The sequence below is a fragment of the Fulvia fulva genome, chromosome 6 (genome assembly GCF_020509005.1).
Source record: "Fulvia fulva chromosome 6, complete sequence".
Classification (NCBI taxonomy): Eukaryota; Fungi; Ascomycota; class Dothideomycetes; order Mycosphaerellales; family Mycosphaerellaceae; genus Fulvia; species Fulvia fulva.
Window position 1 is genome coordinate 4,262,146 of NC_063017.1, and position 15,816 is coordinate 4,277,961.

Sequence of the window (15,816 nt, forward strand, 5' to 3'; positions counted from 1 at the left end):
GGCCCAAAGAAGGGCTTCGTCAATTAACGAATAGACGGAATGAAGTGCACGGTAGTGGAAGACAACAGGAGAGCCCCGGTCCGGTACCTACCTGGACTTCTTCAGGATTCTGATACGGCTCAACATGATTGCTACCAAGATCTGCAACCATTGGAGGTCTCCATTTGGCGGCACGCGATAAGCGTAGACAGACCCCGCATTGTGGTACAACCGCACGTGCACTATTCCCGGCAAAGGCGGCGACCGCAGGGCTGGATTATGGGTAGCATAGTATGAACGATTGTGAGCGAGGGCAAGCTCTCAGCCTGATGAATCGACTTCAGTAGTCGTTGCTGGCGTGCTCACGTATCCACCTTGAAGTCACAGGCTTCACCCATCTTCGACACCACTTGATGTCGCCTTGCGTAGGGTCCATTACGCAGGCATAGTGGGTGGTCTCGTTGGTGGTGGGATATCGCTGCACCATCTTCACGATATCGTCGACGTTGAGGACTCGCCTCAGACTGTCCTCGTCCGAAGCTGCAATGTGTTTGGCCTGTTGCTTGCGCATGTTGTGGTAGTTGTGATGAGCGCAGAGTCGTCGGTCTTTTCCTTCTTCGACAATTTCTGCCAGTGCACTGACGAAGGGTGATCGCTCATCTTCGAAGCGTTGAGCAGCTTCCGCTACTTTCTCATCTTCGTGATCTAGGTCGTTGTTGGTAATGACGATGAAGTCGTTGCTTGAGCGAAAGACTGCTGTAGCTCGGTCTTTTTCGATGACAGTGGTCTCGGTCCCGTCGCTGAAGCAAAGGTAGCAGGCAGTGGTCGTAAGTGCTGATCCATTCCGACCAGTCATCGTGTCGACTGCGTTGATGTATGTTCAATACTGCCATATGCTGTCTGTTTGAGCAGACTTCGAGAACCAACTAGCCTTTATCTTGGTGGGTAGAAGAAGACTTCGCAGCTCGCTTGAGACGCTGCGTCGTCTGCCCAGCAAGACCATCGCGAGATGCCAGTAGTATCTAGTGTCCGACCAGAATTTATACTTGTCCAGCCGATTTGGTCGGAAGTTGAGGCTCACGCTAAAGTCCTTTCTGACACCGGTCAGGATACCGACATAGCCTGCATATGTGATGCAAGAAGCGATCGTTGGGCCGTCCGTCTCTGGTATGAAGTCCAGCTGTACAACGATCTTTCTGAGTGAAGGCATGCCGCAGTCCAGCGTTCGGAAGTGTACCATCTTGGAGCCCCCGTTGCCATCTGAGATCGCTGCTCCTCCCGATGAACATCCCATGAAGAGGTCGAGAAGGACGTTGAAGCATACCAGAAGATACATGTCCACGCCAGTCGCCTTGCTTATGCCCTTCAATTCTCGGTTCTCTTCACCATCACGGACGCCGCTTAGGAATGTCCTGTTCATTCGATGCAGCCCTTTTAGTGGTAGCCAGGATGCCATGTCTCCCACGACCTCATCGGAGAGTGGTGTCAGGCCTCGTATCTGATCTTTGAACGCTTCGCATACTTCGAGATATCGTTGCTCTGGTGGGAGTGAGAGGTTGATCACGAATCGAGGCGGTTCGTCCGGTGCTTTGCTTCGGGCTGATCGAGTGGAGGATTGCGATGTCGCGCGGCTGGCATATCCACTGGCCTGTTCTCGTAGGCGGACATTGTTCTCGGCCTTTTCCTGGTCCGTCAACCTGCTGGGTGAGGCGGAGTAACCGTGTGCAACTGTCTGACGGACAGTCTGGCTGCGGGTCGCTGGTGGCATGTTGTGAGATTGTGGAGTGATAGGATCGGCGGTCAGCAAGAATTGGAATTGATACTTATCCAGTTTGGTGCCTAAGAAGACTGCTCAAGTGCTAGGCCGCAAAAAGCCTGTCGCTGTCACGATATACGCGAGTCGTGTGTCATCAGCTGCAGCTCGTCAATTGACGACGGTATGGCCTAGAGTATTGCTGCCTGAATGGGCCATGTTGAAGCAGGACGATGTTCTTGCAGCAACCTTGAAGCCAGGATTCAGGAAGCTGTGAAACGGTATCCGTCCGTGCACATATGACATCGAGTCGCGTCTTGACGATGATGAGAGTATCATGAAACGATGTACACATGAACTGTCGACGCGAGAAAAGACTGTGACGGGTGTTCTTTCACTATCGAGTCGTCGAGGATGGACCAGATTCGAGATTCGAGTCCAAAGCCGTCCCGACTTGCCTCATGCCATGCCATCTTCCGTGCCACCAACCAGACTTCACGTGTCGAGACGCCTCTTCGTCCACCCCTCGCATACATTCCACGCCTCTGTACCTCACCAACCATTTCGAGGTACAGACTTTGCTGCCGTGTCCTGTTTCAACGTCATCTTGCAACACTCGCAAACCTGGTCCAGCTGTTGGGTTGGCCGTTGCAACCGCGCCTCGTCCCCTTTCGTCCCGGAAACGCAGGGCCCACTTGATTGATTGGCAACGAGTCCTCGCCGCGTTGAACTGCTTCACGAACTGCACACGCTCTCCATCGCGTCGTACATTAGCTCCACCCTCGAGAGTGGCAGTGAGGTTCCCGTCACCTCGAGCCTCGACTTGGACGTGTCTATCCTTCAGCCAGCGATACTCACTTTCACCATCACAGTCACCAGAGACGCTCATTGAGAAGTGCGTAAACATTTGTTGATACATCCTACGTGATCTGCTATCGTTCGACCGGCTCGAGCAGACTGACCAGGGTGCTGCACGCCGGCAATCGGACGCGTTTCTGTTCAGGACGAGAGCAGTCGTCCGACATTCATCCACCATGGCAACTCACGCACCAGTGGCGAGAGTGCCGTTTGCGCCACTCGACAATCCTCGTCTGCAGCATCTCGCCTGCGCGAAGAATCGCCAGAATGGTAGATATACCTTGTCCATGTCAGACGTGTCCAGTAAAGCTTATCGTATCAGGCATTATCGCGAAGACATCGTCTGCCAAACCCAGCGTCACAAAGATCTCAGCAGGAAAACGCGCCTATGAGGCAGACATCTACGAAGACTTCGACAGCGAGAATGTCGACCCACACGTCTTCGACTCGCCTACCAAGAAGATGAAGAATGACGTGAAGCCATTTACTTTCAGCCTCACACCACAAAAGTCCATGCCGCCTCCATCAATCATCCCATCCCGCATGTCCACGCCAAAAGCAAACATATCCACCCCACGAACGCCATTGACCGCACCCGCTGGAAGGTCGCCAAAGAGGAAGATTGCCAAGCCAGTGCGACGTGTTTCCGCACCATTCTCACGCATTGATCCTCCGTTTGCTCGCAGTGGGTCGACTCTGCCATTTAGTCTTGATGCTGCTCTCAGTGGAAGCTTGAAGAGTGCTGGTGCCACGATTCAGGAAAGCATGCCGAAGGACTGGTACTTTGAGATTTATCAGGATACGCCGGAAGAGGAGGCGTCGAATCTGATGGAGCACAGCACGTTGACGCTTGATTTGAGCTCGGATGATGAGGATACGAAGAAGTGTGATGATCGTGGGAAGGAGAATACGCCGCCGGACGGGTATGATGCTCCTGCTGCGTCGAGGTCGGGGGGTGTGGCGCCGAGGGAAGTTAAGAAGACGGAGTTGATTAGGAAGAAGATTGTCGTGGATGAGATGGATGATGGGGCAAGGTCACCGCTGTCTGATCTCGAGACTGATCCGTTCTTTCCTGAGGGCATGAACAAGGATTCGCATGTTGTCGTGGATGGTGTTGAGGGGAAGGGGGTGAAGTTGGACGTGAAGGCGTTGTATGCTGCGCCGGTGGTTGAAGAGAAGGCACCGTCGACGATGCCGGTCGTTGATGCAGAGGGTGATATCAAGGGCGAGATCATCGTGTGGGAAGAAAGTGAGAAGGAGAAGTAATGTGGCATGATTGTACGAGGCGTTGTTGGATGGCTGGACTGATGGGTAGCTACGGTGTTGCTGCGTGTTTCAGACACCTGGGATGAGTTTCGTTATGCATGCATGTCCTTCACATCATTGATGTTGCACGTCTCCAATCAGTGCTGCTCGCTATTCGCCATTTCTGCTGCCGATGCTGTGATACCGAGGGCCGGTAACAAAAGTTGATTGCCGCTGGGCGCTTCGACTTATCATTAAAGCAAAGGCCTTTGCTCGAACACGCCAGGGTATAGCTAAGTAGCAAGGCCTTACCGATACAGTCGAGCTATAGTGCGTCGCCGTGTGTGGTCTTTACGGCTATACGCCCTGTGAACAGCATTTCAAGAAGTAAAGTCGAGACCCAAGCCGACAACGTACTTTGTTACCGGGCCTTGTACAGTTTGCTCATCTACAGCCGAGCTGCTGTCTGCGAGGATGACAGGCAAGTGCATGGTCGATCCGGCAGTGTTGTCTCCAGTATCTTCATCATCTAGCCACGGCAGCTACTTCGCAGCATATCATTAATCTCAGCCTATCAGAACCCCTGACGCAAGCTCGCTTCGTTGCCCAATAGGATCAAGTCCAGGCTGCCAAAGCTGTGTGCAGCTTCGCGCCCGCTTGCGGTATAGCGTGGAAGCTGAGGCCACGTAGGGGCTGAGTACCTGAGCTTAGCATATCATTAAGCGTAGCGACCGAGCGCTAGCCACACCGGAGTACGAGCTTGCGAGTACGTAGGTGAGGCGTCAGCGAGGGAGTGAAGCTCTATACCAGCCCTCAACTAGCCTTGGCGCCCGCTCTGATTGGTCAACTTTCAAGTTTTAGTGTCACGTGATCTACCGCACTGTGCCTGTTGGCGAACTCGCAAACATATACTCGTCGCTAACGCCTATGTCGTCGTATAATAAGCACTGTACGTCGGGTAGCGGTAGCGTGGATCGCACGCTACTTTGCAGTCTAGAAGGGTTGGTAGAGAGCTCCACTCCGCTACGCTTACCTTTGGAGGTTCACAACCGCCAACAGCACATTTTAGCATTGCCGACAACGACGGAAAGCAATCTCACGACGCTAATCAATACTTGTGTCGCAGTATGTTCGTCGTGGCAACGAATCCGTTCATCGCGCCATCTTTGATTGCAGCCAATGTGAACCGGCTCCCCGGAGTAGCTTTCTATGCAGTGATATAATCAGTATTGAGACCTCTGTATGTTGATGTATTGTATCATACCGGAGCTGTGGTATGGCTTGGCAGTCGTCTAGCGCATAGTGTTAGTCCACCTCATGTTCTCTACCGGTACGACATCGACAACGAACTCACTTGCTTCGGACTGTCGTGGCTTTTGACGATGCCCCCTGGAATACTCCTCATCGCCTTGCGCACTGCATCTACTGCGGTCAAATCGGGGTAGTTGAGTGTTTCTTCAGCGTTACGGATCTCGTATTCATCGGCATGGAACCTGTGTCTGGCCTCCACTCCGCGCCATGACCGGCCAGGACCTCATCTTCGGTTATGTCGTCTGGTCGCTGCTCCAGCTGCTGGGCTTGCAGATGGTCCAGATCAGTTCGAACCTCATGCAGGCACTGTCAGGCGAGAGTGTCGACTTCTCCAAGACTGTCGACAGGAGCTGTGGCTTTTGCGGCGTTGTCGTATATCTCCTCGGCCAGAGCGCGATAGATCTAATGGCCGTGATGTCAGTAATGATGGCAGAAGATCACTACGTGACTTCAAGAAAACACTGGGAAGAGATGGATCATAAGAGCCGAGTCGAGGACAGGATGGTGAGCCGCGAGAAGTTCGTATAATTGGACACATACTTCTGCTTCATACCATGACTCTGCCGCGCAGATGATGGGGATGCAGTTCTTCGCTTGCCAGTATCGAGGCAAGGTAGGATCTCTCAGGTTGGTCTTGGCGTGTTCGACGGCCTCGCCATGACGAGTGTTGTTGTAGTGCGCAAGCGCGGCGCCGTAGCTGATGGCGTAGAAATTGGTTGAATCTGCCATCTTCGCGCGAATGTTCGAGATGTAAGGCAGAGATGTGTGTCCAGACGATTGATTATTGTGTAGTTGGGATTACGCAGCGCGTAATCGCATGAAAGAAGATTCCATCCTTATCACAAGCGGGACCGTGGGCGACCACGCAAGAAAGAACACGTTCGTCCTGTTCACTGATTGAAAGTGCTGGAATTCGCGACTTGGGAATCTTGTTCCCGGCTCGGGTTTCAGCTCATCTTTGACCTCTACACGTCCTCTCGCGGGCTCGACCCTCGCTACCGGCGATCTACTGATCCCTCCTCAAACACAACATCTTCAACCACCCAAGGACGCCGACGCACGATCGAGTGTGACCTTTTAGATGGCATGCCTCAAGTGGTACAGGCACTGGAAGGCGTTCAGGCCAGGAAGAAACAGGAGGACCGTCACGCACATCGCCAACAGGTAGAGAGCATCCGCGAAGAAAAGCCCGCGTCTCGTTATGCATATATGTCTCTCACACCATTGTTGCTGCACGTCTCCAATCAGTGAGTCCTGGCCATACTGCTCAACAGCTCTGTGTCTAACTCAGACCGTCTTGAGTATCGGCTGCCTTATGTCCAAGAGTGTCAGTGTCAGAAGAGACTCTACAACTTTCCCGTGTTCATCAGGCATGCATCATGTAGCAACATCAAATAGTATGCGCCCAGCACCGTCGATTGACCGTAGAAGGTCGCCGGTGATGGTGGAGTGCGGGGTAACAAGGAGAATGAGCAACACAATGGCCGCACTTCGAATTTGACGCCTACTCCTTGCTGGAAATCGGACTATCATTATGACAGGTATGAACGCTGTCAATAGCTGCTATTCTGCTCCCAATGGTTCATCGATATCGTTACTCGTTGCAAGATGACCGGAGCCGACTTCATTCACTTGCGACCGTGCACCCGCCGGATCCGGAAATGCCAAGCCTTCACTCCGCCGGCATGGCGACGATGGTATCGATGCGCAATGCGTGGCGGAATTAGTCTGATGCCTAGGCGAATAAGGTGCAAGGCGATATCAACAGTCGTTGATTGATCTGTTCTGCCGAGCTGGAACACCGAAGACCACGACAGATGTCAATCAACCGATCTGGACCATGAAGGCCAAGACGACAACCGCAGTGCATCGCCTGCCGGAACAGACCAGAAGAGACAATCTTGTCTGCAGCGACCTCCGTCCATGGGCGTTAGCTTCGATCGATGAAAGCTCGCCCCGGAGACTGGACACGTCGTTCAGGAAGATCCGAGTCGGTCATCGCAAGGGAGGTGTTCATATCTTACCAAGATCATACCTTCTCAACATGTGCCATCGCAAGAGATGTTGCCGGATGGAGAAAGTAGCAGATATGAGACGAGACAGACGACGGCGACGTTGCGGGCAAAATATTTCTGGTAGCGGTGACCTACGGCTCGTGCCGGCTGAAGCTATATGTTGCGGGAGGGACACCTTTTTTTCGCCTTCGGGCATTGTAAGTTGGCCCCGTGGCTGAGTTCTAATGACCAGCATCGCTAACTATTCAATAGTGGTCAATTGTGAGTTCTCTCCATTGCCGCCGTCAAGCGACAACGCCTAACATAGTCTAGTGAAACAATACAGAGTACGTATTCTGCAGTACTTCATTATGACAACTCCCACTAACTTCATCCCAGGAAGATTAGCATGTCAGTAAATTCCGATGAGGATTTCATGGCATCCACTGACTATTACTAGGGCCCCTGCACTAAGGAGTGAGTTCTGTCACAACTGGCATTCTTCAGGTTGATTCTAACGACCACACAGTGACACATGCGTGAGCCGAAATCTCTATAATGCAGTCATGATCTTGTACTGATCTTACTATAGAAACAAAGATGAGCAAAACACTTTTTTATTCTTTTGATCGTTGCCAACGTTGTAGAGGAAAGTTGATATGTAAGCCTCATATTTTTGCACACGCGCAAGCTTCCCCGAAATACACCCGGACGCGTTCATCACCTGAGTTCGGAAAGAACAGTCTGAGCACACCCTGCGCTGCGTCCATTGCATATGATTGTTACTGCAGCTGACTGTCCACGCGACATGCCTTAGCAGCCAACAACGAACCTTCTGGATCCACGAAGTGCCGCGACTTATTCCCTACTAACAATGTACAGTGTGGCATACGTTATACGCATTCTTTGGAGTTCAGTGGCTCGCAGACCGCCCAGAGTACTTTCATTGGCAACATCTGACACGAGTTAATTGCTGACTAGAACGGACTATGGCTAATCATGCGTTGATGGACCCGTCCTGGCCTTGATCTTGCAATCACGTCTCAGTGGTGTACACGAGGTACGGCTCCCAGCAACACATTTGGATAACGATGTGCATTGGTTCCTGGCCGGTGATGCGGGTCACAAGCATTACCGCATTCCCATTCCTTGCGAGGCGAAACTGGCGAGCCAGCTTCTCCATGTCATAGACCTTTGAGGATCCATGTGCCGTGAGTCTGCCCTCAGACATGATTGCTCGCATCATTCGCATGCAGCAGACAAAATTGAACGGCTACTGGGCGTTGACGTGTTGACGCCTTGAAGACTTTCGATTTGTGCTGAAGTTGTGGCTGAAGTGTCAGTGTCAGCTCGACGAGATGTGGAGGCACCTCTACTGGGAGGACTCTGGAACGAGCTTTCTTGTTGAGTTACCTGAGGTACGTGGTGCAGACGAGAAGCTCTGCAGTGTCCACCCTAAGCTTCGGCTTTGCCAAGATTGGAAGCGCTCTTGACATCTCGCTACGATCACTCTCTGCCGGCTCTCACCATCCTCACCGAGTACACCATGACAATGCATAGCCGTACATTGCCGCCATGAAGGGCAGGATACAAGCGAGCGCGCACAACGACACGCGGTAGGCAACACTGCGACTGGCCGGCGCCTTGAGTTGCATCACGAAGCTACTTTCGACATGCACAAGCTTGTTGCGGCGACTTTGGCTCCTGCGACCTTCCCGTTCTTCAGACACCACTCGGCACGATATCACGTATCCATCAACAAAGATGTTAGCGAGTTCTTTACAGCATGCCATCGACCCGAGGGCCTTGCGACGCGATGATGCCAGAATCCCACGGCAATCGAAGCTCGACAATACACCACCATACAAGCACCATGAACGCGTGGTGGGCACAACACTGAGAGATGACTGGCTATTTTGTCGGGAAGAACTCTCCCAGGGCAGGGCAGGCTACAGTACAAGAATAATGCCTATAAGACTTGTGCTAATGACCTGTTTAGAAACCTCGTGCTTCGTACCATTGGCCCTGCTCCTCGCAATCGGGCGGAGATCTTGCGAATAATGTATTCTCTATGAGAGAGACGGGGCAAATAATCATTGCATGTGCCTAGCATGCGCAAGTTCCTGTAGCAATAGCTATCTTTGCCATAAGGCTTGCAGCTGCAAGAGAGAAGGCATTGAGATTCTGCTTAAGCCACGTGAGTCCTGGTGAACGTCAAGTGCACTATGTCATGTGGTGCATTGTAATAAATATGCCTACTCATACATTTTCATGTTCAGCAATGTTCACTCTTATCATCCTCCATCTTCTCCCCAAAATAGCTATGCTCTCATCTGATGATTAGCTCGTGGAAAATGCCCCATCTCTCCCTACGCTTCCAAGATATGGCATCCTCAAATTCTCCCTTCGATCAGTACAGAAATGTCGACATGTCGTTGCTAAGTGTGGATTTCTCCTCAGCCTCAACTATCACCGCCGAGCCTCCTGTTTCGAGCTCGCCAACAGTACTACGAGGCTGATCGTCTTCGACTTTCGGCTTCTGGCTCCTGCTAGCAGCAGGCATGCGTCTGCCCTTGTGCTCTACGCAGCGGCGGCTTGCCTTTGTGTCCGCTGGGACGGCATTGTCGCAGTCTGGGAATTCGCAGATCGGTCGCCCTGAAGCAGACACTTCAGCCTTGACGCGAGACCTCGCCTTCAATTCGGCGCTACGCACCTTGCCGTAGCATTGCTTGCAGTAATTCCCGCCAGGGCCGCCCTGAGGTGTTGGCTTGTTGCAATCTTTTCCGACGCACTTGCGGATGTTCATGTCGCCCAACTTATCGTCCTGGACGCAAGTCGTGCACACGTCGCCGGTGATACCTCCCTCGGGAACCGAGTTCGAACAAAACGGTGTCGCGCATTGCCGATTTGCAGCCTTAGCCTTGTAGCATGCTCGACACAGAAACCCGAATTGGCCATTCACAGGAGCAGTGTTCTCGCAGCCCATCGTCTTGCACTTGCGGTCCTGGCCCTCCTTCTTGATGGTGTGCTTGGTGTCTCGCTTCTTACCAGCACTTGGCTTTGAGTCGTTCGAGGAGACTGTGCTTGGTGTGGGGTGACAGTGCTTGCAGTGGCAATTGCAGATAACGGGACACTCACAGGAGGTCCCATCGCACGGGCATGTCCTACACCGATTGCAAAATCCGCACTTGCATAGACATTCAGGGTCATGCTGCTCGACTGGTAATGTCGGACATGAGCATGTGTAAGACTTTGAGCCACCATTGTTGAATGTGATCTGGACGGCGACATTCTCCGGGATTGCACTGTAAACAAGTCAGTCCGTGATCTTAGTCTGACCTGCAGGTGATTTACCTTTCATTGTAGACCTTCTAAGCCTCCATTTGCCCCGCAGAGAAACCTCGCTCGCCTGCTGTCTTCATGGGTTCTGGCGCGATGCTCTTGCCGCCTTGGTAAGAGGTGAGAGTGACAGCTTCCACCCACTCAGACGACTTGGTGACATGACGCTCGGCGTGGAGTATAGTAGGGTGCCTATCAAAAGTCAGTAAGCCATTGGCGCTCATGTGACGCTCGACCCACGGATTGTTGCCCATGCCAGGTAGGAACCACAGCAGCGGCTGTACTAGAGGCAAGTTGACTTGAAGTAGTGGGGCGCGCTGTCGTTCGAGGAGCGCTTGTTCCCACTCCATCAGTACGGCCAAGTCACCGTGGACAATAATCCAGTCGTAGTGCAGTACACACATCGACAGTCGTGTCATGGTCCCATAACAGCGAGCCGAAACCCACTCCGTCGTAGCTCATGTTGACCAAGTCCAGATATGTCTCCGAGGAGTGGCATAGACTATCAACGCCAACGGAGACCACCAGGACGCGCTCATTGAGTGTCTTGAGCTTGCTCTTCAGGATTTCAACGAGTCCATTGCTGTGCGCCGATACCGATGTACAGTTTAGTGAATGCACAGGAACACCACATTGGGCCACGACTGTGCTCAGGAACTTCGATTGGCGTAGAATAGATGTGTTCATGCTGTTGTCTTCCTTGGCCTGTGACGTTGGTGACACACGGGCCACGAGCAGCACGGCATCAAATTCGTGCACCTCAATGGCTACCTTTGGCGCCTTTTGGAGCGCGACCAGCGAGCGTGGAGAGCTCCCTGTCCTGTCGACATGGTTATTGAGACGAATCATAACCTCGTCCCGACGCCAATAGAATCCCATCTGCAATGCTCGCTGGCGACCGAGTGTGAGTTGTGCCTCCAAGCCGGAGCTGGTGTCCTGGGTGACAAGCTGCCAGTCTGTCTTGTCCATCACCTCACTGTTTGTCTCATCCATCGCTTCACCACTTGGGAAGCCTTGTGTCAGCCACGCACCACCTCTTACATCAAGTCTCGAGAGCACCTGAGCGACTTCTCCAGTCCGGCGCGTGACACGGTCAGGGTTCACAGTGAGGAGATACACTGGACGATTGCGCGGCAAGGGGTGCCACATTTGACGATCCTTCATGGGATGCTTGTTTGATGAACAGATCTCCGCGATGATCAGCAGGTTGTCGTTTGCCCGCAGCATCTCAAGAATCGGCGCGTCGAGGAGTGTCGTCAACTGACGTGGGATGCTGTCGCGTGCGCGACCGCCATCCTCATTACTTTGTCTGGTCCAGGGAACAAAGCTAACGGGCTGTCGATCTGGTGCACTCAGTGTGGATAGAACACTGTCGAGTTTCGATGCGGAGCCAGCGGCAGCGATGCCAGTCATAGTGCTACTGATTGCAGCTCTAAGCCGTGGCTGCAGGACGTTGTCTTTGAATGGCTTGCTGAGGTCTCCATCGGCTCGGAAGATCGTCATGGATTTGGAGAACGATCGATGTTGCCAGCGCTCGTGTTGTAGGCTTCAATCCCAAAGCTTGGCGAAGCGAAACCAGTGCCCGGTCGATGTTGTCATCAGTGGGCTGGTGCGTAAAGCTGACAAGCATGCAGTATCGCTTCGTGTAGACCGGTGTGTCGAGGATGTGCACATGGTCTATGCCTCCAAGCAAGGTGGGCCAGTCCATGAAGGAATGAAGGTTGACGGCGGCGCAGAGCCTCAGCAGCAGGCGCACCTGAAAACTGTACCATGATCGTATAGATGCCTTGCAGAGGGCGATCAGCAGCGGATATATCGTAGATCTCAGCGAGTTGCACGAGACTGGGTGTGCTTCGAACAGCACCAGAAAGTAAGTGCTTGTAGGTGCTGGCATGTAGCAGTGCCGAACGTGCCGTTGTCAGCAGAGCAGCTGAAGTATGACGCGAAACACCTTCAAACGACGGGGTCAGACTCAGAGAGCCCTCCGCGAGAGCTGTGACCACTATGCTGAGGTCGAACGGGTTCAGCCTTAGTGAGGCTCTCAGAAAATGTGCAAGGACCTGGAGCTCTGTCCCGTTGTGCTCCATAGCGCCAGGGCAAGGGCCAGGTTCCGCAGGCACTGTATGAAGCTTGATCACCTGCATGCGCTTGACGGAATCCAGAGGGTCGTTGTTCACCATTGTCATGACACGTGATCCAGCATGCCTGTCGCACCGTGTGCTTTGCCATACATCCTGACCCATAAGAACGTAGACAGAGTCCTGCTCTTCATGCCAGTATCCATGGATCAACGTCGAAGAGGATGCTTTCGCGTCAAGTGCTTCCAAAACATCACCGAGCTCAATGCTCACGTGAATGGCGAGCACAGAGCTCAGTAGCCAAGTCTTGTCCGGTAGCAGCCGAATCGCATCGTTGTTCGATGCCGTGCTCAGCAGTGTCGACAGCTCTTTGCAGAATAGGATCGTCAGTGCCTGGCTTGGGTTCGCCATCTTCCCTTGACTTCGGACTTGAAGGTGGTGACTGGTGAGGCGATCGATCTTCAGCCTCTGCTAAGGATTCTTGCCTGCCGAAATCAAGTTCGTCGTTTGAATGATGATGGATCGACCACGAGAGGTCGTGAAGAATTAGTGAAGGTTAGTGGAAGAGCTTGTCACAACGAAGGCTGAAGGGAAGGTGCGATGTTGGAAGCAACCATGCCATGTGGTTCGGCTTGCGCCGAGCGCGCGTGGAGCATAACTTCACCTCATACCAGCATCGACCAGCGTAGCGGCCGTGAACATCTCTGTCGAGCCATTGATGTGAAGAGACTGCTGGAAAGTAGTGCGCGTGCCACGATGCACCACGGGTGAGTTCGACACTGGCTGAGGACACCTTTGCATGTCCTCTTGGTCGACTAGCTGGCAGAGTTGAGCAGCACGGCATCGCGGGGGCGCAGACCTTGACATTAACCGGCAAGATCTCACTGCCTTTGGCATCCATATGCTTGCTGCCGAGCGCGGAGACCGCCGGCTGCTTCGCTCTTGGACATGTGACCACGCACCGCGAAGTGAGATGCGTGTCGCAAGACTCTGGTGTGACGGCGAAAGGCCAGCGCCGGCGTGCATGCAGTTCTGCGCTTCGTTGACCAAGTCAAGTTCCGAACTTCGTTCGTGATTGGCACCTCGCTGGAAGCGGTTCTGCAGTTGTTACAACATGTGCTGGGCCTGGGGAGCCCTCCCTGACTGAAGATCGATTTTGACCAAGTCAACTTTTCGACTTCGTTTCTTATTGACAGCCCGCTGGAAGTGCTTCCGGCGTAGTCTCCGGGCGATGAGACGTTCCACGGATGCGAGAATATGTGCTTGACCTGGGAAGCCCTTGCTGGGCTGGAGACCAATTTTGACCAAGTCAACTTTCCGAACTCTTGTGTGATTGACAGTCCGCTGGAAGGGCTTCTGGCTGGGTGCCCACACGTAGCAGGCGTTCCACAGATTGACAGACAGGTGTTCAACCCGCCTGGCCCTCGGTGTGCTGGACCTTATTTGGGCCAAGTCGGTTCTCGACTTCGTTCATGATTGACAGTCTGCTGGAAGCGCCGCTACTTCGGTCGTCACGAGGCGCTCCACAGCTGGAATGGTAGGTTCTCAACCTGGCTAGGCCTTGCTGCGTTGGGACCAATCATGACCAAGTCAACATTCCGACTCCTTCGTGATTGACAGTCCGCTGGGAGCCCTTTTGAACGAATCACCGAGTTTCGCTAGGTCCGGCATCATATTGCTTGGCACCTCGCCGGAAGCGCTTCTGGCCTTTCGTCTAGAGTGTCCGACTCCCGGAGCCCTCACTGCGGTATTAAGCTGGCAGCTTGTTTCGATGGGTTGTTGTTGGAGGGGAAAGGACCGAGAAGGGAAACGACATGGCTTATATGCAGCTTGGCTTAGTCACCTGCACCATGTCTCCTGCCTGAACAGGAAGGATCAAAGTGATGGGTCAGGAAGGGATGACGGACTTGGAGTTGAACAGGGTCGGAAAAGTCGTTGACGTTCTAGTTGCGGCGTGTTGAGGCTGTGTCGAGTTGCCAGCACTACACGTAGTGCTGAGAGCGACAGGGGCTTCGACGAGTGCTTTAGACACAGTCTCGTAGGTGGCAATGTTGAAGCGTCCTCAGGGGCGTGCTGGTAGCGACCCAAGAACATCGTTGGAACCCGAAGTGCGGCGCAGGGAGGCTGGGTCGACGCTTCGGATCGATACACAGCAGAACTGTTGATGTCCTAAACAAGACCGTCGGAGGGAGAAAGAGCCACTCAGGTCGGGGTTGTCTGCTTTCAGCTCACCACCGCTATGTGGTGCTGACGGTCCCAGAAGTCAGAACATTTGTATCTCTTCCGCACGGCCAAGGACCATTCGAGTGAATCCCGAGCGCTTTCTCCCATGCCAAGCCCTGGGTGTACTGGGAGCGCTTCTCTTTCTGTGAGCATCGGCCGTTCAACGTCTTTCAGCAACGCAAGACGCGTCGCAGCATCACCTGCGCCTACACTCCGAGAATATGAAGTCGCTCGAAAAACACATCGAGGACTACTTCCGGGCTTTGCGTCTATGCCAGGCGCGTCAATGGGACGCAGCGATCACCACCGCCAAGCGCAGCCTAACTGACCCGTCTCTGCCTCGACAATGGCAGGTCGAAGACTGCGTCATCGTATGCTCCGCCACGGATGACTGGGAAGAAGCTGAGGTACGTATGGTCTGTCGCCAGGCAAATCGTGCAAGCTTGACCGGCATTGCTGATAGCTTCGTCACACAGCGGTTTCGTGAAGCAGCTGAAGCGGTCTACAACACATCCAGAATTCAGGCGACCCCCTCCCAAAAAGCAGAAGCCACACTCCGCGACATGCGAAGCATTCTTGACCAGATCAAAGCCGGGCAGGACGCAGAGCCACCAGAGGAGACGAAGGTCGATGTGGAGAATGACAGCCATGATGCAGAAGAAACCGACGAGGATGACGACGAGCTGGACGATTCCGAAGATGACGAGCTGAATGACTCCGAAGACGAAGCCGTAAACCGCGAACCAGATCCGCTTAAGGTAATACGGGGGACATTGGTGATGCACATGCCAGCCAGATCTCTAGAATCGGTAAGTGTACATCAACGCGCTGGAAGACTGCACGATACTGACCGATATCTCGGTGCAGTCAAGCGACTCCGAGCCCGACAGCAATCCGGATGTCTGTGTCTGTGCCTGAGCCTGGCAGCTGGGATAAGTTCAAGGCTGAAGCCTTTCATCGGTTCGAGTCGCTGGGTAGGGAATGGACGATATTGTCAGATACAAATACTGAGCGTCAGCAGTTGCGCGGAAGTAAT

At 53.4% G+C, this 15,816-nt stretch overlaps 8 protein-coding genes across 8 annotated transcripts; 2 read left to right on the plus strand and 6 right to left on the minus strand.

Moving 5' to 3' along the window:
* Positions 1-319: 319 nt before the first annotated feature.
* Positions 320-1,747, minus strand: CLAFUR5_07524 (N-acylethanolamine-hydrolyzing acid amidase; the record flags this gene model as incomplete). Its single annotated transcript, XM_047906672.1, has 2 exons — positions 320-843; positions 907-1,747. The coding sequence occupies 2 exons, from the start codon at positions 1,745-1,747 to the stop codon at positions 320-322; spliced, it is 1,365 nt and encodes a 454-aa protein (XP_047763399.1).
* A 1,019-nt stretch (positions 1,748-2,766) lies between these two features.
* Positions 2,767-3,856, plus strand: CLAFUR5_07525 (uncharacterized protein; the record flags this gene model as incomplete). Its single annotated transcript, XM_047906673.1, has 2 exons — positions 2,767-2,860; positions 2,913-3,856. The coding sequence occupies 2 exons, from the start codon at positions 2,767-2,769 to the stop codon at positions 3,854-3,856; spliced, it is 1,038 nt and encodes a 345-aa protein (XP_047763400.1).
* Positions 3,857-5,455: 1,599 nt separating this feature from the next.
* CLAFUR5_07526 (uncharacterized protein) lies at positions 5,456-5,875 on the minus strand (the record flags this gene model as incomplete). Its single annotated transcript, XM_047906674.1, has 2 exons — positions 5,456-5,548; positions 5,687-5,875. 2 exons carry the CDS (start codon positions 5,873-5,875, stop codon positions 5,456-5,458), a joined length of 282 nt encoding a protein of 93 aa, XP_047763401.1.
* A 2,301-nt stretch (positions 5,876-8,176) lies between these two features.
* Positions 8,177-8,371, minus strand: CLAFUR5_07527 (uncharacterized protein; the record flags this gene model as incomplete). Its single annotated transcript, XM_047906675.1, has 1 exon — positions 8,177-8,371. The coding sequence occupies one exon, from the start codon at positions 8,369-8,371 to the stop codon at positions 8,177-8,179; it is 195 nt and encodes a 64-aa protein (XP_047763402.1).
* A 1,179-nt stretch (positions 8,372-9,550) lies between these two features.
* On the minus strand, positions 9,551-10,301 carry CLAFUR5_07528 (uncharacterized protein; the record flags this gene model as incomplete). The annotated part of the gene is made up of 2 exons (XM_047906676.1): positions 9,551-10,223; positions 10,279-10,301. 2 exons carry the CDS (start codon positions 10,299-10,301, stop codon positions 9,551-9,553), a joined length of 696 nt encoding a protein of 231 aa, XP_047763397.1.
* A 210-nt stretch (positions 10,302-10,511) lies between these two features.
* CLAFUR5_07529 (uncharacterized protein) lies at positions 10,512-11,982 on the minus strand (the record flags this gene model as incomplete). Its single annotated transcript, XM_047906677.1, has 3 exons — positions 10,512-10,671; positions 10,720-10,813; positions 10,878-11,982. 3 exons carry the CDS (start codon positions 11,980-11,982, stop codon positions 10,512-10,514), a joined length of 1,359 nt encoding a protein of 452 aa, XP_047763398.1.
* A 95-nt stretch (positions 11,983-12,077) lies between these two features.
* Positions 12,078-12,968, minus strand: CLAFUR5_07530 (uncharacterized protein; the record flags this gene model as incomplete). Its single annotated transcript, XM_047906678.1, has 1 exon — positions 12,078-12,968. The coding sequence occupies one exon, from the start codon at positions 12,966-12,968 to the stop codon at positions 12,078-12,080; it is 891 nt and encodes a 296-aa protein (XP_047762948.1).
* Positions 12,969-15,001: 2,033 nt separating this feature from the next.
* Positions 15,002-15,698, plus strand: CLAFUR5_07531 (uncharacterized protein; the record flags this gene model as incomplete). The annotated part of the gene is made up of 3 exons (XM_047906679.1): positions 15,002-15,187; positions 15,257-15,589; positions 15,648-15,698. 3 exons carry the CDS (start codon positions 15,002-15,004, stop codon positions 15,696-15,698), a joined length of 570 nt encoding a protein of 189 aa, XP_047763051.1.
* Positions 15,699-15,816: the final 118 nt, after the last annotated feature.